General features: G+C 47.8%; 1 protein-coding gene across 2 annotated transcripts in view; it reads left to right on the forward strand.

Annotated features, from left to right (window-relative positions):
• Positions 1–25015, forward strand: part of ARHGEF38 (Rho guanine nucleotide exchange factor 38) — a 61497-nt gene continuing 36482 nt past the window's right edge. For both annotated transcript variants that reach the window (XM_083459211.1, XM_083459212.1), the window contains exons 1-3: positions 1–365; positions 8641–8831; positions 17946–18069. In XM_083459211.1, the coding sequence (XP_083315337.1) occupies positions 164–365; positions 8641–8831; positions 17946–18069 (517 nt within the window). In that variant the 5' untranslated portion in view covers positions 1–163. The remainder of the gene's footprint in view (positions 366–8640; positions 8832–17945; positions 18070–25015) is intronic.

Below are 25015 nucleotides of genomic sequence, written 5' to 3' on the forward strand. Positions count from 1 at the left end.
TGGAACTTGGAGCAAGACAGCTGATCCATTGGAGAAGCTGCTCCATTCACCCAAGCAACAAGCAGGCAAACACACCTCCTGCAAGGGCGAACCAGCTTAGCTTTTCTACTCAATCAGGTTTCTTCCTTTTCCATCTCCTTTCTTTTCCTGCTCTGGTCTGGAAATGGACACCAAAGAGCCACCTGGGAAAGAAAGTGTGGGGGCCAGGAAAAAAAACTTGACCTTCATAAGGCACAGGCTGTACATGTTGGAGAGGAGGAAGACAGACACGGTGGTGGAGAGTCATATTTCTGGAGACCACAACAGCTCTGGGACTTTGAGGAGGAGTCAGTCCGACAGGAGTGAATACAACCAGAAATTACAAGGTAATAAAAATGAGGAGAGGAAGGGCTTGAGGCTGCAATCCTAACCCTACTAACTTGAGAGCCAGCCTCATGGAATTCCGTGAATCTTTACTTCTGAGTAGACATGGCTAGGACTGCATTGTGACCCACATTTCTGAAGTACTGGTCTAACTACTGGAAAACAATTCCATACCAGAGAAGCTTGCATGATGGTGTTAGCTGTGATGGAAGGTGGTGAGCAGGTTAGATGTGGTGGAAAACATTTTTATGGAATAGATCTTATTAAGCACTTGCCAGTATTATTGTTGTTGCTGTTGTAAGAAATAGGTTCTCCACTGTAGCACCACTAAGCTAGAAAATACTTTGAAGGGAACCTAGTTCATCTCACGTTGAGGGGAAGTGCGTGATTAAATGCAATTTTGTAGCATTATAACTGTCATACTGCTCCTGCTGTAACACTTTGTAAGTAACACAAGGGGCAATTTTAATGCATTGAAGCCACGCATTGAAATATACAGACAGGGTGAGATATTTTGTATGCAGCCTTAAATAGTAGGAAGTCACCTGGTGAACGTTTGTCTTGCGGGGCGGGGGGAGATGCTTTGATTTGGTTATTTTCTTGTTTGGATTAGGAACAGGTGATCTGAGACAACATACATTTTCCACCCCTGCACACCCCTGAGGCCACACATAAGTACAATGACATTTTATTTTACACATATCTATTCCCTTTGGGCAGAAGGGTGTGTTTTCTCTCCTGCAAACTGCAATCCCCAGTGCTATTTATTGCACAGCTGTCTCCGTGAATTCAGCAGAACTCTGATCTCCCAGAGTGCAGGGAGAAAAAACATAGTTCCTAGGACTTGTAGCAGATTTGAAATAATGAAAATAAAGTGCCGTTTCTGAGCAGGGAAAATAAAAATGCAGAACCATCTGTGCACCATTAAAACGACTTCCTAGACAACTATCCTCTAAAAGAGGGTTAGGCTATACGATCAACACGCCAGTTCTACGTATGTTTACCTTTAAGTGTGCATAGGATTATCAGCAAAATGGTTTAAATAACTACAGTGAAATTTCTTTTCGCCTCACTGGAGGAATGCAGTCTGTAAAACTATACTGGTAATACGGAACAGGTTTGGTTATGCTGCCCTAAGGCCATGTCCCCATAGGCTTTCACACACACACCCCTTTCCAGGGAGAACTAGATCTCTGTGATGAACAATAGTCCGTGTTGTTCTTAGCCCCCCCTCCCTCCCTCCAGGCCTTTTAAAGGGTACTGCAGACACGGCATTTCCTTATATGCAAAGGCTACCTGGCAGAACACTTCGGCTGCACAGAACATTCTTCTTAACACACAAGGAAACAGCATGTGTGCATTTGCTTGGTGTGTCAAGGGCAAGCTATGTTGCTCTGCTATATATACAGACCCAGTGCCGGCAGTGTTCTGCCCACCCCACCTTCCACAATACCTATTCAGTAATTCCAGGACGTACTTTCATGTCATATGATCTAGTTCCTGGTGAGCGCTAAATATGCCCCAGAGCTTACGTGCCCGTTGGACCTGGCCCAATTTGCATGGGAACTAGATTTCACAACTTTGCCTAGCCTGTTAGTGGCATTTTGTAAATTTCTCTCGTTTGATGTCGGGTGCTGAATACGGTTGACCTTGCCATTGAAACATTAGACTTTACACTGCAATGCTATGGTTCTATGATTCACAGTAAGCTTGTTTTATTGTTCAAAGAGCATTGCCTATCAGGGCTGTCATTCCATAAAAGAGAGTCCAGTCATTCATTTGATCACATGAAAAATCAAATAGCCCCATAGTGTGGGTTCCTTTGATCAAGATGCTCCCCGTGGATAGTTCCCCGGGAAAGGAAGTCTCCCTTGCTTCCCTCACTTCTGGCTTCAGTTGCTGGATACCAGGAGAGGACAAGGAATGTGGATGTTTTTGCTCCTTCTCTGTGCTCCTCTCACTGCTCGCCTAAAGAGGGGCTGCACAGACAAGCCAGGAGAGGGAATAGCAGGGCCAGGAGACCCCATGAATTGGTATTGCTCCCCCTACTGGGCTGTGAGCATTAGCCCAATGATGCCAATCCCCAATGGCTGACTTGAAGTCTCACACCTATAAGGGCTGCATGACTATGCATATAGGTCAAGGGGCGGAGTCTGCTGCTGTATACTGCTTTGCCATGCACACCCCATTGTGTCCAATGGTGCTTTAAATACTTGCATTTTAAAAGTAATGCAAAACAACGTTTTTAAACCTGTGGCTTGATTTACCGGAGTGCCTGTTTTAGTCAATCAAGATGTTTTCAGGCTACAATCCTACACATGCTTCTCTCGCAGTTAAGTAACTTAATAAGGGCTTGCTTTTGAGTTTCTGTAGTATATACCTGCGTAAGATTGCACTGCAAATCCAGTTAACAAGTGGGACTTTCAGCAAAATGCTGCGATGTCTTGTTCAGTGTCTGAGCCAGCCAGCAATGCCCTCTTCAAGGAAACTCCATTCCACCCCCTCCCTCCAACAGACACTTAGCCCTCAGTGCCCACTGAACATGCTCAGATTTGTTGCTGGGTCCCTGCCTCTTTAGATAGTACTTGTTGAGTGTGTGTGTGTGTGTGTGTGTGTGTGTGTGTGTGTGTGTTGCTGCAAAACTTTTGGATTCCCCTCTCCAAGTCAGCTGATCTCTCCCCCTTGTTTGAGATGGGATGGGGGAAGAACCATTTTGGTGATATAAGGATTGGCACCCGCAGAACGAGCTGGCTGTTAGTATATAGGAAGTTGCAGTTCTATTGTTGTTGTTTAGTCATTTAGTCATGTCTGACTCTTCGTGACCCCATGGACCAGAGCACACCAGGCACTCCTGTCTTCCACTCCCTTCCCAATTTGGTCAAACTCATGTTGGTAGCTTCGAAAACACTGTCCGACCACCATCTTGTCCTCTGTCGTCCCCTTCTCCTTGTGCCCTCCATCTTTCCCAACATCAGGGTCTTTTCCAGGGAGTCTTCTCTTCTCATGAGGTGGCCAAAGTATTGGAACCTCAGCTTCATGATTTGTCCTTCCAGTGAGCACTCAGAGCTGATTTTCTTCAAAATGGATAGGTTTGATCTTCTTGCAGTCCATGGGACTCTCAAGAGTCTCCTCCAGCACCATAATTCAAAAGCATCAATTCTTCAGCTATCAGCCTTCTTTATGGTCCAGCTCTCACTTGCATACATAGCTTTAACTATACAGCTAAAGGGAAAACCATAGCTTTAACTATACAGACCTTTGTCGGCAAGGTGATGTCTCTGCTTTTTAAGATGCTGTCTAGGTTTGTCAGTTCTATTATATATGTTATAATATACTTTGTTGCCTGGGTCATCTCTCCAAGACATAGACAGAAACACACACTCATACCTGGATAAAAGTCAGATCCAGTAGAATTAAATGGAAATTTGCATGATTTTACATGAGGTCTCAAAAACAAACAAACAAACAAAACAAAAAAAACCACAATGCTGGTCATTGCAATACTAACTTCTTTGCATAGGTGGTTGTAGGATTTCCCCCCCAGAAGGAAGAGGTGGACTGGCAGATAAGTAAAGCACTGGGGGATGGGGGGAAACAGGCTAGTTTCTCACCAGAAAAATAAGACAAATAGTGCTTGTATATTTTGCCTCATCTCAGGTTCTACATTCTTGGTCCTCCAAGAATGTTTCTGAAATCTCTTTCAGTGGTTTACCAATGCTGCTGTTGGACACATCTCAAACTTCCCCCTTTTTCTACTTACTTTGACAGGTTAGTGTAATTTAAGTGGATAATTACCATCTTCAAGCTGGCAGTGCACTACAGAGGTTAGGAAAAAAATAACACGGGGCTGTGGGAGGTGGGGTATATGCAACCCATCAAGGCAGTGACTTTCTTTCCTAAGCTAAAGTTTGTATAGGGCAGGGCCTTTTTTCCCATCTCTCAGCCCTTATGGATGCTGATTCTTTCTTACTGGTTGCCGAATTTCCTTTAACTCTGGAGGTTGTCCATGCAGGTCAGTCGCACTTTCTCTTCAATGGATTTGTTTCCAATATTGATGTCCTGCTGCATGTGTATATATAGTCCTTTTTCCTCAATAGAATCAAGTTACAAATAGGAATACAACAGCCTATAATGTTGAGGCTATAATTACATAGGGCAGGAGGGACCAGCAGGTAGGTAAAAAATATGTTCTATGGGCCTTTATTTCTTCCCTTTTCATATTGAACTCTTTATTAACAAGACACAGCATTGCTCTTTTGGGTAAAAAAAAAAAAAAGGTAAATTTAACTGAGGTTACAGTGACTACTGATTTCTTGCCCCCCGAAAGAGGAAGCAGAATTTCCAAGCAGGCTCAGTAACAAACTGGTGGAATCATAGCATTGTTGGAAAGGAACACAAGGGTCATACGTATAGTCCAGCCCCCTGCAATGCAGGAATCTTTTTGCCCAATGTGGGGCTCAAACCCACAACCTTGAGATTAAGAGTCTCATGCTCTACCGATTGAGCTAACCCATGGCCAATAGAATTCTTTCGACACAGGTGAAAAGAGCTCCTTGGATGAAGGGCAGGATATGAATTTAATAAATAAATTCTGTGACCACTATTCTTTGGTGATGCTGCAAACCCATCCCACCCCAAATTCCACCCCTGTAACTTTCCGAAATGACTATTGCAGAATCCATACAGGGATCCTTTTATGCATTGACTTCAGAAATTATCACCCAGTGAGAAGAGAAAATGGTCATCTGAATCCACCAGAAAAACAATTCACCGTGAGGATATTATTTCATATGTGCAATTTTTCTTTCTTTCATTGAGCTCTTTCAACACTCCAGAGAGCACTCGGTTAGCAATTAAAAGACTCTATGGTCAGGAAATTGAAACCAGATATTTCCTGGAAGGGATGCCTCTTTCATATCTACTGCCAAAAAAATAATTCATTGGAAAACAAAAACCGGTGTCTGGAGTTTGGATTACCTAATCAATAATCTGTCACTGGACCTGATAGTATCAGAGCACTCTCAAATTTGGTGGCAGTTCATGCAAGGTCACAGAGACTATAATGTTTCCTCTGTTCAAATACTCTGGAAAGCTAGATACACACGTATTTTTAGAACTTCTTTATGCCGAGCAAAACACGTTCAGGCGCCATCTACGCTATGAATCAGTATCATACCGCTGTAAATGCTTCTCCCAAAGCTTCATGGGAAATGTAGTTTGATAAGAGTACTGAGAGTTGTTAAGGATACTCCTATTCCACTCACCGAGCCAGAATTCCCAGAGTTCAGTGGGAATAGCAAATCGACAGTTAAACTACTCTGAGAATTGTAGCTCTGTAAGGGGAATAGGGGGACGCGGGTGGTGCTGTGAGTTAAATCACAGAGCCTAGGACTTGCCAATCAGAAGGTCGGCAGTTCAAATCCCCGTGATGGGGTGAGCACCTGTTGCTTGGTCCCTGCTCCTGCCAACCTAGCAGTTCAAAAGCACGAAGTGCAAGTAGATAAATAGGTACCACTCCGGCGGGAAGGTAAACGGCGTTTCCGTGCGCTGCTCTGGTTCACCAGAAGTGGCTTAGTCATGCTGGCCACATGACCCGAAAGCTGTACACTGGCTCCCTCGGCCAGTAAAGCGAGATGAGTGTCGCAACCCCAGAGTTGTCCACGACTGGACCTAATAGTCAGGGGTCCCTTTACCTTTTACCTTTACCTAAGGGTAATAGGGGTCTGCTAGCAACTCTCAGCACCCTTACCTAACATGCTACCAAGGTCATTCTGGCCGATCTGTCCCCTGACAACTCCCTGACCCTGCTGCCAGCCCCACTGTGGCACTGGCAGCCACAACCCTATCTGCCACACACCTGATGGCATAATTGGGGGGGGGGAAGCTTTGTGGGCCAAATTTTATCCCTGGTGGGTCATGTTTGGCTGCTGGTCTGGATGCTGGACTAAATGGGCCATTGGACTGGCACATCTTCTTATGTTCTCATGCTTTGGTCCAGCATCATTGCTCCTCTGCCTTCCCAGAATTCCAAGTAGTTGTGGGGTGAGGCAACATGAGGGTTGGCTGTGTGGCTACAAAAGACTAAATGTGGCATGGCTCCAAGGCACCAAACGCAGTGGCGTAGCGTGGGGGGTGCAGGGGGGGCTGGCCGCACCGGGCGCAACATCTGGGGGTTAGGGTTAGGGGGCGCAAATTATTTGCCTTGTGGGTGCTGACAACCCACACTACGCCACTGACCAAACGGCAATCTTTCAGCTGGCAAGCACATAAGCCAGTAAGCTTTGGCAAACCAAGTGGTTCCATTCTCCCCCCCCCCCACAAAGGAAATATTCAAATAATGGCCATGTGTGTCTGTGTCTTTTTAAGTGGCATGTAGCACAGCTGGGTGTGCTTTCTGAAGGTTTGCACACTTAAAAGGGCTTATTTAAATCCTTGAATGGAAGAATCCGTGCAGTGGAAAGACTGGAATATCCACACTCCTGGCGGCAGACCCTCCCTCAGCCTGTCCCAATACTGCCCCCAACACACCTCTTGCAAGCTGATGCACAGAGAGTTGCTGCAGAGTTTAGAGCTGCACAGCTTGCCAAGGGCTTTGCAAACACACACACACATTCTCCTGCCACTCTCTCACTCAGAGAATCACACACACACCCCATTACACCTGTGGAGGTAAGTGCAGAGATTTACCTTGCATGACATGGGAAATGGTTTGCTTTTTACTATTGTTTTTATTATTCTAATTTTTCCAATATACTTTTTTTTTGTTTGCAAAGGACACAGGTAGCTTATTTGGCAATGTCATCCCCTCAGGGAGAGCCTTGCAGGCATGTAACTCGACACCACCAAGGACAAGCAAACCACCGAGCTCCTATTGTATTGCGTAATGGCAAGGAGCCAAAAGCAAGGCTTCCCTTCCCCCACATCCACCCTGCTGTGGATGCAAATGTCTAATTGAGAGAGAAGGGTGTCTGGTGCTTGGAATACGTGCTTTTGGGTACATTACTCCAACTTCCATGCCATTACTATCAAATCAAGAGTAGGATGTGCAAGCTCTTGACTTGGAACGTAGAAGCCCTCCACTGAGCTAGTTAGAAAACAAATCACATTATCTGTAAAACACAGGGGATTGAAAGAAAGGATGGTCTCTTATGGGGGACAAAAATGACTGCTGATTGGTGTGTTTTCATTGTTCTGAGTTTTACAAAGGTATTTTTAAAAGTTATTGTTGTATGCATGTTTATATTTTGTTGTGGATTGCCCTGGGCTGCCTAGGGAGGAAGGATGATCTAGAAATGTGACTAATGAGTACATAAACAAATAAACCGTTGCTCGGTCCCTGCTCCTGCCAACCTAGCAGTTCGAAAGCATGTCAAAGTGCAAGTAGATAAATAGATGCCGCTCCGGCGGGAAGGTAAACGGCGTTTCCGTGCGCTGCTCTGGTTCGCCAGAAGCGGCTTGGTCATGCTGGCCACATGACCCGGAAGCTGTATGCCAGCTCCCTTGGCCAATAAAGTGAGATTAGCGCCGCAACCCCAGAGTCGGCTACGATTGGACCTAATGGTCAGGGGTCCTTTACCTTAATCCCCTCCATCAGCTCAAATCAAATGTTAGGATTGTTCTATAAGGCAGCATATATGAGCTGACAGCAAACTCAGAGTTGTCCTAATGGGTTTTTCTGTTGTTCTGCATTGGTGTGGTTGTGTGTGTTTTTCTTAGGAAAACAAAACCCTATAGAAAAGGTGGGCATCCTTCCTACCACTCTCATATACAGTGGTACCTAAGGTTAAGTACTTAATTCGTTCCGGAGGTCCGTTCTTAACCTGAAACTGTTCTTAACCTGAAGCACCACTTTAGCTAATGGGGCCTCCTGCTGCTGCCGCACCGCCAGAGCAAGATTTCTTTTCTTATCCTGAAGTAAAGTTCTTAACCTGAAGCATTATTTCTGGGTTAGTGGAGTTTGTAGCCTGAAGTGTATGTAACCTGAAGCGTATGTAACCCGAGGTACCACTGTATATCAAAATGATGTGAGTGGCTGCATTTGAAAGGCAAGCCAAGCCATGGTTTACTGTGTTGGAAACAGGCCGAGGTGATCCTCAGGCTCTTATGCTTCCTCGTACTTTCATTTGGCACAGCTGTGAGAAGTTCATAAGCTTTTGCTTATGACAAACTACGATGGAACTTCACCTTGGTTTGTTTGAAAGCAGCAAAAGTTGCTAGCCCTTACTGATATTTTTAAAAAATAAAGAAAAAAACAGAAGTGGTGTTTGTTTCTTACAGAAAAAATGGCACCACAAGCAGGGTCCTTGGGACCAGTTGGCTCACCCCTGGAAAGTGAAGAACAGCTGAACAGGCGTCTGATGGCTAGAAGGCACAAGATAATTACAGAAATGGTGCAGACCGAAAAAGACTATCTCAATGATCTGGAACTGTGCATCAGAATAGTGGTTGAACCCTTGAGAGGAAGGCAGGTAAGGAAATCCTGGGTTATCACAGCTGTCTTTTGGCAGGGACAGGTTTCTGATAAAGATTCGGTGTTACTCTCTTCAACAATGAATAGCGACTGAATTCACATTAAGAATTTCCTTTGTTTTTGTCCATGTTCCTCTGAGCTATTTGTATTTTTTATTTTATGTTACCTGAAATATGCTTAATACCAGGATTTTGGGACAGTGCAATGGTTATTTATTTATATAAATGTTTTTATTGGTTGATTGTAGTTTTAACTGTTTGCTATATAGGTATTGAATTTTGCAATTTTATTCCCCAGGGGTGTGTTTTTTGTGGAGGGTGGGTAACAAATATGTTTAATATATAAATGTGTATTCATCATCTAGCGTACTCCGAGAGAGATAAACCAAGAGAGAAATCTCACCCTACTGGCACAAGACGCTTGGCCCTCCAGATGGTGTGGGACTCCAGCTCCCATCAGCCCCAGAAAGCATGGTTAATCCTCAGCGATGATGGGAATTGTAGTCCAGCAACATCTGGGGGACCACAAGTTTTCCACCTCTGGGTCCCCCCAGATATGGGTCCCCCTAGGTATGGTGGACGTATTCCTCGTTGTTGTTGTTGTTTTGCTATGGGGGCACTCTACAATTGTGGAGACCTTGATGGGTGGAGAGCTCTTGCCAGTGATGCTTCGGTTGGCTCTAGCCAGTGCTGGGCTCTGAAATGGAGCATGTCAGCTGTGGACCTCCTAAATGCATTCCGCTGAGAGAGACCTGAATCAGAGTTGCTGTAGCTAATCTTCCCATCACTCTGCTTTCAAAGGGGGGCATTTGTAAAAGATCTGCTGGGCTGAATTTTTTGGTGAATCTGCTGTCTTCAGATGTGTTGGCAGATCTGCCATATCATAGACACATCCTACCTGAACTACCTGACATCCTTAGGATTTTTCTCGCTTTTTCTGGATTAGACACCTTCTGGGGGTTAGGATACTTCCTTCTTTTGGCTATGAGCAACCAAGGCAGAGTCAAGTTTGAATAGATGGTGGACATGGGGGGTGAGTTAGGGGCAGTGGTACCTAGAAAGGGGTAGTCATTCACTGTCTGGAGTGAAAACCATGGTATGTGCTCAAAGGTAGTGTTGCAGCCTTGACTGAGTTCCATTGCTGAGCAAGCACGGGTTAGGAGCCTCTGATGAACACTTGCCTGAGAGCAGAATCCACATATAAAGCCTGACAGCCCAGAGGTCAGGCATCCAGATGATCACAGAGCCAAGGGTCAAGATGGAGACCAAGGTAGGGCTGGGAACCACAGGCATTGTTTCCGGCATCTGACTACTGCTGAAAGCTCCGTTTAAGAAGCCCAGAGCCAGCTGGTTCTCATCAGTGCCTCTTCTTCTGTGAAGGCTCATCAGCTGCAGGTGGAGTCGCTCCGACTTCATCCCCTTCAGGCTGCTGTTCAGTAGGTGAAGCTGACTCCTGGCTCATGACAGGTAGTGTCATGACAGACAGGTAGTAAAGCAGAAGTGGGAGGCCATTTTCAGCCAAAGGAAAGCATTCCCTTCCAGGCCCCCATGGGCCAGAAGCAAAATGAGAAGGAGAAGAACGTGTACGTTATATGGTTGTACAGTAGGCTAGTTAGTTTCTACATACACAGAGACAGACCCCTTTCTGCCCTCAGTCCAAGCAAGCAAGGGGCATGACCCAGAGTCCAAGGACACATCATTGCCAGGCAAGAGCACTCAAGGAGAGTGAGAAGCAGGGCTGTTGAAGGGCTGAGGAGAGGCTGTGATGTGGAAAGAGTCCTGATCTCCCACCTCTGGGCTTGAAGGCCAAGGAAGACCTAAACTAGAAGAGGAGGAGTAGTAGTTTGGATTTGATATCCCACTTTATCACTACCCGAAGGAGTCTCAAAGCGGCTAACATTCTCCTTTCCCTTCCTCCCCCACAACATACACTCCCCCACAACAAACAAATAACAATTTGACACACAGCTGTGAGGCATTTACGAGCTTTTTTGCGGAGAAGGTCCTGTCGCTCCGCCATGACTTCCCTGCCAATTTGGATACAATAAAGGAACTGGAGGCCCCTCGACTGTCCTCGGGTCCAGTATTGGACCACTTTGACCGGATATCCCCAGCCGATGTGGACAGACTCCTCCGAGCTGGAAAGCCCACCACCTGTCCTCTTGACCCATGCCCGTCTTGGCTGATTAGAGCGTGTCCAGACGAGGTGCGGGCCCCCCTGGGTGATATCATCAATTTGTCCCTTGGCACCGGGATATTCCCAGGGGAACTGAAGGAGGCAGTGGTGCGTCCGCTCTTAAAGAAAACATCATTAGATCCCTTAGATCTATCCAATTACCACCTGGTTTCGAATCTTCCATTCCTGGGTAAAGTGATTGAGAGAGCGGTTGCTGAACAGCTTGGTAGGTTTCTGGATGAAACATCGGCTCTTGATCCATTCCAGTCCAGCTTCCGCGCTGGTCATGGGACCGAGACAGCTCTGGTCGCCCTAACAGATGATCTCCGCAGGCAGTTGGATCGAGGCGGGTCGGGGCTGCTGATTCTCCTAGACCTGTCAGCAGCCTTCGACATGGTCGATCACGAACTCCTGGACCACCGCCTTGCCGACGTGGGGATCCAGGGCACAGTCCTTCAATGGTTGCGCTTGTTTCTCTCTGGTCGGGGACAGAGGGTGGCGCTTGGGGGGGAATTGTCATCGCGCCACTCCTTGGTGTGTGGAGTGCCTCAGGGTGTGATTCTCTCCCCGATGCTTTTTAACATCTTTATGCGCCCCCTCGCCCAGCTTGTCTGGAGTTCTGGGCTGGGTTGCCATCAGTATGCCGATGACACCCAACTCTATCTGTTGATGGATGGACATCCTGACTCGGCCCCAGACACACTGACCAGATGTCTGGAAGCTGTGGCTGGATGGTTACGTGGGAGCCGGTTGAAGTTAAATCCTTCGAAGACAGAGGTCCTCTGGCTGGGATGGGGCAATATGGGATTGAGGGGGCAACTTCCATCTCTTGCGGGGTGCAATTAGTGCCAGCATCGTCCGTTAAGAGTTTGGGTGTAATCTTCGATACCTCCCTCTCTATGGAGGCGCAGATTACAGCTATAACAAAGGTGGCATTTTTTCATCTACGCCAAGCTAAGCAGTTGGCTCCTTATCTCTCTCGCCCTGACCTAGCCACTGTGATCCATGCGACGATCACCTCCAGACTGGATTATTGCAACTCGCTCTACGTGGAGCTGCCCTTGAGACTGACCCAGAAACTCCAGCGGGTGCAGAATGCCGCGGCGAGACTCCTTATGGGGTCTTTGCTGCGATATCATATTCAGCCGGTGCTATACCAGCTGCACTGGCTCCCGGTGGAGTACAGGATCAGGTTTAAGGTGCTGGTTTTAACCTTTAAAGCCCTATACGGCCTAGGACCCTCGTACCTACGGGACCGCCTCTCCTGGTATGTCCCACAGAGAAATTTACGGTCTGCAAATAAAAACATCCTGAAGATCCCAGGCCACAGAGAGGTTAGGCTGGCCTCAACTAGAGCCACGGCTTTCTCGGCCGTGGCTCCAATCTGGTGGAACGCTCTGTCACAAGAGACTAGGGCCCTGTGGGACCTGACATCTTTCCGCAGGGCCTGCAAGACAGAACTGTTCCACCAGGCCTTTGGTCAGGGCGCAGCCTGACCCCCTCCTCTGGCAATCTGCACAGAGTTTTGTTTAATGGTTGCCATCAATTTGATTTTAATTAATTTTATAACGAATGTTTTTAGAATGTTGGATTATTTTGATTGTTGTTAGCCGCCCTGAGCCCAGCTTCGGCTGGGGAGGGCAGGATATAAATAAAATTTATTATTATTATTAAACACTCTGTGAGGTGAGTGGGGCTTGGGTGACTAGCCCAAGGTCACCCAGCAGCCGCAGGTGGAGGAGCGGGGACTACTGCTCTTAACCACTACACCACACTGGCTCTATCCCATATCCCATCCCAGGCCCAGCCTGCAAACATTTGTAGGCCAGAGGTGAGGGGAGGCAATGGACTATCACTGTTATGCTTTCCCCATGTCTCTGGAGTCTTGAGCAGATCCCCGAAAGCCCACCAACCATCAAGTTCCTTCTTCACGCCCTAGCTGGTCCTACCAGTTTTGCGGACAATGCGATCCTTCAGCAACATTCTTTCTAAAGCACTGCACCGTTCAGATAAAGTCACCATGGCTCTGTGGACAGCAACTGTGGGAAAATACTTTGCCAAGAAGCAGAACAAGTCCCGAGGGACTGTGGTTTAGACAGCGAAGCTAATGGAAGTGCTTACTACAATTATATCTCTCCATGCAGATTTTACTCCGCCGCTCTGTTGTTCAGCAGGGGCTTCAAAGCTGTCTAGCTACCATTTAGACGGCAACATGCTGTTGTTTTCCCAGAGCTATCAAGGCAAAACCCTGTTGGGAATCCCAGCATGCTCTGCGGGCAGGAGCTGTTTTCACCTGCTGGAATACAGCAGGAGTGATGGACAAATTGCAACTTGTCAATGATCTGCACCACAATTGCACTCTTATATCATAGCCCACCTTGAAGCCTTGGCACAGAGCATCCACAACTGTGTCATGTTACAAGAACACCTCTTCCTTGACGCAACTTTTTTGGGGAGGGGGTGTCGGTCCAGTATAACTTTGAAACATATTTTTGCTGATCAGAGAAAGCTCTATTTAAAACACCAACACCTAACATGCTGACTTTTCTTTCTGTCTCTGGGTCAGTGCAGAAGTAATATGTTGGTCCTTAACTGAAATTAAGAGATCTTGTGCACCCAACTAAACATGCAAAAGGAAGTCCTTCTTCATCCAGCCCTTAGTTAAACTATGGAATTCCCGTGGATGGCTTTAAAATAATCATAACATTGGAATTGACATCCCAATGGGAGTAAGACCCATTGAATTCAGTGGTATTTATTTCTGAATTAACTTCCTACACACAGCATGGGATTGTGCTGTTAGAGGGACTACGGCCAAACCTACAATTTGACAGTTGTACGCTCTGTTCGTTTCTTTTTAATAAAGTGGCTACCGACTTATTCTTCTCAGGACAAATCTCAGGAAATCTGTTATTCTTGAATGAAGAACAGAATTTAGCTGAGACTGCTTTGAAGTTTCTTATGCACTGAAAATGTTCCTGGGCTCTGTAATCAAACATTACTCCCACTGGCAATTACTGTGGTGTATGATTGTTCCCATTACTACAACGTGCAATTTGATTCTTTAGGGCTGTATTCTGAAAGCGGCTGGGTAAATACACAGTTCTGTTACTAATGAATACTAATGGGCAGGCATGTTTGAAGGTGCTCACCTATCTGCCAAAATCAACACTATTGTTAGCGTCATGCATTGCTCCTTGCTGTATGCTCCACGGTTTTTGCAGGCTGAGTCATTCTCCCTTCATCTTAAAAGGCAAAAACCGATGGGGGCAAAGGAGAGCTGGATTGTTGTTTTCGAATGATTCCAAAGGAACTGTTTTTGATGGGCAGCAACTGAGAGCATCAGAGAAGCATGCTGGATCAGGCCTGGTCTTACAGAGACCCACCAGAGGCCAGTGAGAAACCTACAAACAGGATTTCAGCACAATGCACACTCCATGTTCCTGTGGTTTCTAGCAACTGGTATTCAGAAGCTTTGCTGCCTCCAGCCATGGAAGTAGAGAATGGCCATCATGGATGGCAGCCATCAATAGCCCCTCTCTTCCGCCATGAATTTGTCCAGTTCTCTTTTATTTATTTTACTTATTTTAAATTTTTATTGTTGTTTTTTTTTACAACATAACACAACCCCCACCCCCAATACACAAATCCACCCTCATTAAATGTGAACATGACGTACAGCGAGCCTAACATACAACAATACAAACAACCAGATAAAAGACTTCCTTTATCCTGTATCTGGCCTCCTTATTTACTTCTTATAAACTGTTTCCTTTATGAATAATTATTAAGATTTTTCTAATTATAAGTTAAATATCCACAAAGTCTCCTGCAGACATTAATCGAAACAAGTCCAGGTATGTATTTTAGGGCACTGTTTTGTGAAGTATTCTCTGCATTTTCCCCATGCTTTTTGAAACACTTGTCTAGTGTGATCTCTAATTGCATCTGTTAATCTAGCCAGTTCAATATACTCTAACAGTTTGTCTTGCCATTCCTTTTTTGTTGGCACAGTTTCTTTTTTCCAGTTTTTAGCAGTTGGGATCCTTGCTGCTCCTGTGGCATAGAGGAATATTTTCTGATCTACTCTTTCTATACCTGTGTCCGTTATCCCTAGTAGAAAAGCTTCTGTATTTTTCCTAAAGTTATACTTAAACATTTTTTTAAGCTCATCATATACTGTGTTCCAGAAGCTTTTGATTTTTTTCACAGGTCCACCAAGCATGTATAAGTGTCCCCTCTGTTTTTCCACGCCTCCAGCACAGATTTGTTTTTGTCTTATACATTTTAGCTATTTTGGTAGGTGTTAAGCACCATCTATAAAACACCTTGATTAGGTTTCCCCTCAATACTTCACAGGCTGTAAATTGCCAGTTCTTTCTCCATAGTTCTTCCCATGCTGTTAAGTGAATGGTTTCCCCAATATCTAAAGCCCACTTGATCATTACCTCCTTGACCTGTTCGTCTTTGATCTCCCACTCCAATAATGTATCATACATTTTTGATATTACCTTGGTTTTGTTTTGTAATAACACTTTTTCTAATAATGAAGGTTTGTTTGAGAAACCATTTTTCTTATCCGTCCTGAACACTTTGTGCAGTTGATGGTATTGGATCCAACCCGTAAGGTGTGGTTTAATTTCCTCATTATCTTTAATTACCAATTTATTGTCTTTTTCATTAATCAGATCTTTATATGTGGCCCATTCTAATTCTATATTTTTCTTTTTTATTGTAATTGCTTCTAGAAGTGATGCCCACCATGGAGTTTTCGGTTCTAGGAGATCCTTATATTTTGTCCAAGTTTTATATAATGATTTCCTTATGACATGATTCATAAATCCCCTGTGTACTTTCCCTTTTTCATAAGCTAAATACACATGCCAACCATAATGATTATTAAATCCTTCTAGATCTAACAAATCACCATCTTTAATACAATCCACTCTTTTAGCCAATTTAGACAGACAGCGTCATAATATAAAATTAAGTCAGGTAGCGCTAGTCCACCTCTCTTTTTTTATCTATTAGAAGTTTGTGTTTAATTCTTGTTTTTTATACTGCCATATGAATTTGGATATCTCTGTCCATGCAGATAGAGATGTCTTCTTCCTGAATTTCCAACCAGGATGCTAGGGCTTTTATTATTACTTCTTTGATATTCTCATCGTGATTTTCTTTTATTCCTCGAAATCTCAATAATAATTATTATTTTTGGTTGTCCAGTATTATTTTAAAGCCATCTAGGGTGGCAGCCATCACTGCCTCATGTGGGAACAAGTTCCATAGTTTAACATGTGCTGTGTGCAGAAGGGCTTTCTGTTACCTGTCCTAAATATTCCAACACCTGTCAAATTTGTACCTATTTAGGTTTAGCTTCATTAGATTTCTGATTTAACTTACAGAAGGGCCCGCAAAGTGGGATGCTCTCCAGATGTTATAGCTCCCATCATCCCTGACCATTGACCATGCTGCTGACCACGTTGGCAATCTCTTTATAGATTTTTGTGATTTTTCTCATTATATGTCTTTAATTTTGCACTTACACCATTGCTTTGTTTTGTGTGTTTCTAAGGGAGATTCTAGGGATGCGGGTGGCACTGTGGGTCAACCAAAGAGCCTAGGACTTGCCGATCAGAAGGTCGGTGGTTTGAATCCCCACGATGGGGTGAGTTCCCGTTGCTCGGTCCCTGCTCCTGCCAACCTAGCAGTTTGAAAGCACGTCAAAGTGCAAGTAGATAAATAGGTACCGCTCCGGCAGGAAGGTGAACGGCGTTTCCGTGCGCTGCTCTGCTTCACCAGAAGCGGCTTAGTCATGCTGACCACATGACCCAGAAGCTCTATGCCGGCTCCCTCGGCCAATAAAGTGAGATGAGCGCCACAACCCCAGAGCCAGCCACGACTGGAGCTAATGGTCAGGAGTCCCTTTACCTTTACCTTTAAGGGAGATTCTAGGGATGTGGGTGGCACCATGGTCTAAACCATTGAGCCTCTTGGGCTTGCAGATCAGAAGGTCGGCGCTTCGAAACCCTGAGACGGGGTGAGCTCCTGTTGCTCGGTCCCAGCTCCTGCCAACGTAGCAGTTCGAAACTACACCAAAAAGTGCAAGTAGATAAATAGGTACCACTCCAGCAGGAAGGTAAACGGCGTTTCCATGCGCTGCTCTGGTTTTGGTGTTCTGTTGCACCAGAAGCGGCTTAGTCATGCTGGCCACAGTACCCAGAAAAACTGCTGCCTCCCTCAGCCTGTAAAGCGAGATAAGCAATGCAACCCCAGAGTTGTCAGCAACTGGACTTAACTGTCAGGGGTCCTTTACCTTTACCTTTACCTTTTTAAGGGAGATTGCCTTTAAGTAATAAAATAAATCAAGTATATAATTCCTTCTCCTGCTCCCCAATTGTCACCAAGTTGGGTTTTACCATCTTTACATCTTTGGCAAATGTTTGAACAATAATCATCCCATATCCTGTGGTGTGATGGGTTAGCGTGTCTGGCTATTAGCCAGAAGGTTGGTGGTTCGAGCCCACCCAGGAACAGCTGTGGGCAGGATTCCTGTATTGCTGGGGGTTGGACTAGATGACCCTCAGTGTCCCTTACAATTCTATGATGGACTTAAGTATCATTGATTGCAGTAGGTCTGCTCTGGATCCAACATATATTCCAATATTTCCTTTCACAAGGCATCCCCGAAGGAATATCTCAAATAACTGTGTATTTAATCAATGAACTGTGTCAGCCCGAAATGTATTAATTGAAGAAAAACAACCAATGTTGCCCATGCAAGCCATTGTTCCACATGAGAGGATTAATAAGAAGGCTTTGCTGAAACTGCATCTAACGGCAAAAATGGCATAGCAGGGGAGGGTCGGCAATAAACAGCATCCCCTTACTATTCCCCCCCCCTGACTGTTGCTGTCCAACATTTGTGTTTCACCAGATTGCTAGGCTCGATGTGGACGGCTTATTTAGCAACATTGAATCCGTCCATCAGATCTCAACCAGGCTGCTGTCATCACTGGAAGAAGCAACGGCGGACGTGGAGCCGGCCAAGCAAGTAATCGGTATGTTTGCTGTCTTCTGTGAGCTCTTCGAAGCTGCACAGAATAATGATAATGCAATAAAACGCCCATTTCCCCAGCCTGTGCTTTTTCCCAAGCTGCCATTTCTTTCAATAAATAACTGGAGGATAAGAAAAGAAACAATTAGCGTTCAGCAAAAGCAGGCCCATAATCATGAGGCCAGCTGTGGATTCATGCGGTGTGGAAAGTAACGATCCTACATGCTAAAGACATGGGGAATAAAAGACGACGTTCATTGGTCGTCTCTTAACTGGAATGTCTTTTTGCTGACAACATATAAAGTAGAGATAGGGAACCTGCAAGTCTCTAGGTCAGAGCTTTCCAAACTTTTCATGTTGGTGACATACTTTTTAGACATACATCATTTTGCGACTCAGCCGGCTCCCTTGGCCAATAAAGTGAGATGAGCGCTGCAACCCCAGAGTCAGTCACGACTGGACCTAATGGTCAGGGGTCCCTTTACCTTTACCTAATTCAGTTTTGCTAGCAAACCAGAGGTTAAACTAACCCCTTTCCAGCCCTGGAAGGAGAGCAGGAAGCGTTCGCACAACACACCTACACACTGCAGCTAACACATTTGTATGTCGTGACACGCGGTTTGGAAAGCTCTGCTCTAGATGTTGCTAGGTGCCATCTCTCATCAAGAAGAAGAAGAAGAAGAAGAAGAAGAAGAAGAAGAAGAAGAAGAAGAAGAAGAAGAAGAAGAAATACTAAATGTATACTCTGCCCATCTGGCTGGGAAAACCACAACAGAATATTAAAAACACGATAAAACATCAAACATGAAAATCTTCCCAAAACAGGGCCGCCTTCAGATGTCTTCTAAAAGTTGTGCGGTTCTTTGTCTCCTTGATATCTGAAGGCAGGATGTTCCACAGGGGGATCACCACTACCGAGAAGGCCCTCTGCCTGGTAGTAGTAATAATAATAATAATACAGTGGTACCCCGCAAGACGAATGCCTCGCTAAACGAAAAACCCGCAAGACGAAAGGGTTTTCCGATTTTTAGAGGCTTCGCAAGACGAATTTCCCTATGGGCTTGCTTCGCAAGACGAAAGCCCATAGGGAAATCTCCTGGGACAGCGGGGAAACGCAGCGCACCTTCTCCTCTGTTCCCAGACCTGTCCTGAAGGCTTGTGGTGGGAGGTCCGGGAACAGAGGAGAAGGCGCGCAGCGGCTCTCCAAGCTGCGGATAGCAGCCTGCTGCCCCGCACGAGGGGCGCTCTTAAGCAGAGCGCCCTTCGCGCGGGGCAGACACCTGCAGCTTGGGGAGCCCTGCAGGACTTCCCCGCAGGGCTCTCCAAGCTGCGGATAGCAGCCTGCTGCCCCGCACGAGGGGCGCTGTTAAGCAGAGCGCCTCTCGCGCGGGGCAGACATTCACAGCTTGGGGAGCCCTGCAGGACTTCCCCGCAGGGCTCTCCAAGCTGCGGATAGCAGCCTGCTGCCCCGCACGAGGGGCGCTCTTTAGCAGAGCGCCCCTCGCGCGGGGCAGACATTCGCAGCTTGGGGAGCCCTGCAGGACTTCCCCGCAGGGCTCTCCAAGCTGCGGATAGCAGCCTGCTGCCCCACACGAGGGGCGCTCTTAAGCAGAGCGCCCTTCGCGCGGGGCAGACACCTGCAGCTTGGGGAGCCCTGCAGGACTTCCCCGCAGGGCTCTCCAAGCTGCAGATAGCAGCCTGCTGCCCCACACGAGGGGCGCTCTTAAGCAGAGCGCCCTTCGCGCGGGGCAGACACCTGCAGCTTGGGGAGCCCTGCAGGACTTCCCCGCAGGGCTCTCCAAGCTGCGGATAGCAGCCTGCTGCCCCGCACGAGGGGCGCTCTTTAGCAGAGCGCCTCTCGCGCGGGGCAGACATTCGCAGCTTGGGGAGCCCTGCAGGACTTCCCCGCAGGGCTCTCCAAGCTGCGGATAGCAGCCTGCTGCCCCGCACGAGGGGCGCTGTTAAGCAGAGCGCCTCTCGCGCGGGGCAGACATTCACAGCTTGGGGAGCCCTGCAGGACTTCCCCGCAGGGCTCTCCAAGCTGCGGATAGCAGCCTGCTGCCCCACACGAGGGGCGCTCTTAAGCAGAGCGCCCTTCGCGCGGGGCAGACACCTGCAGCTTGGGGAGCCCTGCAGGACTTCCCCGCAGGGCTCTCCAAGCTGCAGATAGCAGCCTGCTGCGCCTATCCGCAGCTTGCAGAGCCCTGCGGGGAAGTCCTGCAGGGCTCCCCAAGCTGTGAATGTCTGCCCCGGGCGAGAGGCGCTCTGCTAAAGAGCGCCCCTCGTGCGGGGCAGCAGGCTGCTATCCGCAGCTTGGAGAGCCCTGCGGGGAAGTCCTGCAGGGCTCCCCAAGCTGCGAATGTCTGCCCCGCGCGAGAGGCGCTTTGCTAAAGAGCGCCCCTCGTGCGGGGCAGCAGGCTGCTATCCGCAGCTTGGAGAGCCCTGCGGGGAAGTCCTGCAGGGCTCCCCAAGCTGCGAATGTCTGCCCCGCGCGAGGGGCGCTCTGCTAAAGAGCGCCCCTCGTGCGGGGCAGCAGGCTGCTATCCGCAGCTTGGAGAGCCCTGCGGGGAAGTCCTGCAGGGCTCCCCAAGCTGTGAATGTCTGCCCCGCGCGAGAGGCGCTCTGCTTAACAGCGCCCCTCGTGCGGGGCAGCAGGCTGCTATCCGCAGCTTGGAGAGCCCTGCGGGGAAGTCCTGCAGGGCTCCCCAAGCTGCGAATGTCTGCCCCGCACGAGAGGCGCTCTGCTAAAGAGCGCCCCTCGTGCGGGGCAGCAGGCTGCTATCCGCAGCTTGGAGAGCCCTGCGGGGAAGTCCTGCGGGGCTCCCCAAGCTGTGAATGTCTGCCCCGCGCGAGAGGCGCTCTGCTAAAGAGCGCCCCTCGTGCGGGGCAGCAGGCTGCTATCCGCAGCTTGGAGAGCCCTGCGGGGAAGTCCTGCAGGGCTCCCCAAGCTGCAGATGTCTGCCCCACGCGAGGGGCGCTCTGCTTAACAGCGCCCCTCGTGCGGGGCAGCAGGCTGCTATCCGCAGCTTGGAGAGCCCTGCGGGGAACTCCTTCTTCCCCCGCCAGCCTTCAGAAAAGGTCTGGGGACAGACTGTCCCCGGACCTGGTCTGAAGGCGGTTTCCCTAGGAACGCATTAATTGATTTTCAATGCATTCCTATGGGAAACCGTGCTTCGCAAGACGAAAAACTCGCAAGAAGAAAAAACTTGCGGAACGAATTAATTTCGTCTTGCGAGGCACCACTGTAATAATAATAATAATAATAATAATAATAATTTATACCCCACCCAACAAAGTATTAAAATACAGTGGTATATTAAACATTAAAAGCTTCCCTAAACAGGGCTGCCTTCAGTTGTTTTCTAAAAGTCTGGTAGTTCTTCTTCTCTTTGACATCTGATGGGAGGGTGTTCCACAGGGCAGGTGCCACTACCAAGAAGGCCCTCTGCCTGGTTCCCTGTAACTTGGCTTCTCTCAGTGAGGGAACTGCCAGAAGGACCTCAGTGTCCAGGCAGAATGATGGGCGTGGAGACGCTCCTTCAGGTATACTGGACCGAGGTCGTTTAGCCAGTGATCAGGGATGATGAGACCTGTGGTCCAACAACACTTGGAGGGCTACAGGTTCTCCCCACCTGATATAATGCAAGTTTTTAACCCAAATGGTCTGAATAGTGCTAGAGTCAAATGGATCCAAAGCAGCTGTGCCTCACCTAGTCTTCTGTTTCCAGATGGATGGGGAACCTTCTGCTTGGGTGCTGACTGCATCCCTCCCTCCAGGCCTCCCTTCCTCTCCCCAGGCTGCTCCCCTTCCCCATCCAGACCCTCTCTTGCCCTGCTTTGCACCCTCCTTGACTGCTTTTGCCTTGACTGTGTCTTTGAACTCAGACATGCTTCCTTCTTGCCTAGAGATGTAGGTTAGAAGGGATGTATGAATTAATTAGTCTTTGTCATTCCAGTTGCTTCCAGCCAAGCCTTCTAGGTTCCCTAGAAGGGAAAGTGGCCCTTGGGCTGAGAAAGGTCTTCCACCCCTGATTTATACCAAGGGCACCCTAAGGTTAATGAGTAACATCTCCCCGCCATCCACCCGCCTTCTATTTAAAGACCAGGTCATTTTCACCTTGCCCAACAACTGCTTTCTCTCCTCCTTGCTTCCCCTTTTGTTTCTTCAGCTTAACCTCCAGCCTGATTCAGAGTTTCGATGGACTTGAAAGTCTGTTAACTTCTTTGAAGTGATCTTTGAAGTGGTTCCTAAGAAAGATATTACTTTTAGATTGTTTTTGTCTTAACAGAACATGTTGGCTACCTAAATTATTATTATTTTGCTTATTTTCAAATGCTTCCTGCACCCCTCTTTTTTTATTTGTGTAGTTTCATCAAGTTGAATACCCTACCTTGGAAGTTTTTTCAGGGAAAGTGGCTATGAAGAGGGGAGAAATGAGGGCCTTTCCCTTTCCAGCTGTCCACCCTCCTCCACCCCCCAGCATGGGTTGTGCTAAGCAGAGATGTGAGGGGCAGGGAGAAGTGTCCCTGTGTAGTAGCGCATTTCTCTCCCACAGTTGCTACAGCCATCCATCCTGGTTTAACTCCAGAATGCAAGTGGGGAATTCCCCATGTTTAAAAGTTCCTTGTACATAGGAAACCAGCATGGCAGTGAGTTAGCTAGAAGCAGGTTAACTTTCTAAGGGTAAGGAGGTGCTCTTGTTTTTAATGCAGGATTGTTAAATAATAATAATAATAATAATAATTTTTATTTATATCCCGCCCTCCCCAGCCAAAGCCGGGCTCAGGGCGGCTAACAACAATCAAATAAACAATCAAATAATAACACATTCTAAAAATATTTCATTATAAAAATTAGTTAAAATCAAATTGATGGCAACCGATTAAACAAAATTCTGTGCAGGTTGCCAGAGGAGGGAGTCAGGCTGCGCCCTGACCAAAAGCCTGGCGGAACAACTCTGTCTTGCAGGCCCTGCGGAAAGATGTCAGGTCCCGCAGGGCCCTAGTCTCTTGTGACAGAGCATTCCACCAGTTTGGAGCCGCAGCCGAGAAGGCCCTGGCTCTAGTTGAGGCCAGCCTAACCTCTCTGAGGCCTGGGACCTTGAGGATGTTATTATTTGCAGACCGTAGGTTTCTCTGTGGGGCATACCAGGAGAGGCGGTCCCGTAGGTACGAGGGTCCTAGGCCGTATAGGGCTTTAAAGGTTAAAACCAGCACCTTAAACCTGATCCTGTACTCCACCGGGAGCCAGTGCAGCTGGTATAATACCGGATGAATGTGCTCTCGCAGCGAAGACCCCGTAAGGAGTCTCGCCGCGGCATTCTGCACCCGCTGGAGTTTCTGGGTCAGTCTCAAGGGCAGCCCCACGTAGAGCGAGTTACAATAATCCAGTCTGGAGGTGACCGTCGCATGGATCACAGTGGCTAGGTCAGGACGAGAGAGATAAGGGGCCAACTGCTTAGCTTGGCGGAGATGAAAAAATGCCGCCTTTGTTATAGCTGTAATCTGCGACTCCATAGAGAGGGAGGTATCGAAGATTACACCCAAACTCTTAACGGACGGTGCTGGCACTAATTGCACCCCCGCAAGAGATGGGAGTTGCCCCCTCGATCCCATATCGTCCCGCCCCAGCCAGAGGACCTCTGTCTTCGAAGGATTTAACTTCAACCGGCTCCCACGTAACCATCCAGCCACCGCTTCCAGACATCTGGTCAGCGTGTCTGGGGCTGAGTCAGGATGGCCATCCATCAACAGATAGAGTTGGGTGTCATCAGCATACTGATGGCAACCCAGCCCAAAACTCCGGACAAGCTGGGCGAGGGGGCGCATAAAGATGTTAAAAAGCATCGGGGAGAGAATTGCACCCTGAGGCACTCCACACACCAAGGAGTGGCGTGATGACAATTCCCCCCCAAGCGCCACCCTCTGTCCCCGACCAGAGAGAAACGAGCGCAGCCATTGAAGGACTGTGCCCTGGATCCCCACGTCGGCAAGGCGGTGGTCCAGGAGTTCGTGATCGACCATGTCAAAGGCTGCTGACAGATCTAGAAGAATCAGCAGCCCTGACCCGCCTCGATCCAGCTGCCTGCGGAGATCATCTGTTAGGGCGACCAGAGCCGTCTCGGTCCCATGACCAGCGCGGAAGCCGGACTGGAATGGGTCTAGAGCAGATGTTTCATCCAGAAACCTACCAAGCTGTTCAGCAACTGCTCTCTCAATCACCTTACCCAGGAATGGAAGATTCGAGACCGGGCGGTAATTGGATAGATCTGAGGGATCTAATGATGTTTTCTTTAAGAGCGGACGCACCACCGCCTCCTTCAGTTCCCCTGGGAATATCCCGGTGCCAAGGGACAAGTTGATGATATCCCCCAGGGGGCCCCGCACCTCGTCTGGACACGCTCTAATCAGCCATGACGGGCACGGGTCAAGAGGACAGGTGGTGGGCTTTCCAGCTTGGAGGAATCTGTCCACATCGGCTGGAGATATCCGGTCAAAGTGGTCCAATACTGGACCCGAGGACAGTCGAGGGGCCTCCAGTTCCTTTATTGTATCCAAATTGGCAGGGAGGTCATGGCGGAGCATCAGGACCTTCTCCGCAAAAAAGCTCGCAAATGCCTCACAGCTGTGTGTCAGATTGTTATTTAAATTTGGCTGTCCTTCAAGGGACGTTAAAGACCGAATTATACTAAATAATTGTGCCGGGCGAGAGCTAGCGGATGCAATGGAGGCCGAGAAGTAAGACTTCTTAGCAGCCTTCACTGCCATCTCATAGGTTTTCATAAAAACCCTATAAGATGTTCTTGAGGCTCCGTCACGGGCACCCCGCCATACTCGCTCTAGCCGTCTGAGGTCCCGCTTCATTTTCCGAAGCTCCTCGGTAAACCAGGGAGCCCGGTTTCTGCGGGGTCGCAGAGGGCGCTTAGGTGCGATCTCATCGATGGCTGCCA

This window comes from Podarcis liolepis (assembly GCF_965112155.1).
Source record: "Podarcis liolepis genome assembly, chromosome: 9".
Lineage (NCBI taxonomy): Eukaryota > Metazoa > Chordata > Lepidosauria > Squamata > Lacertidae > Podarcis > Podarcis liolepis.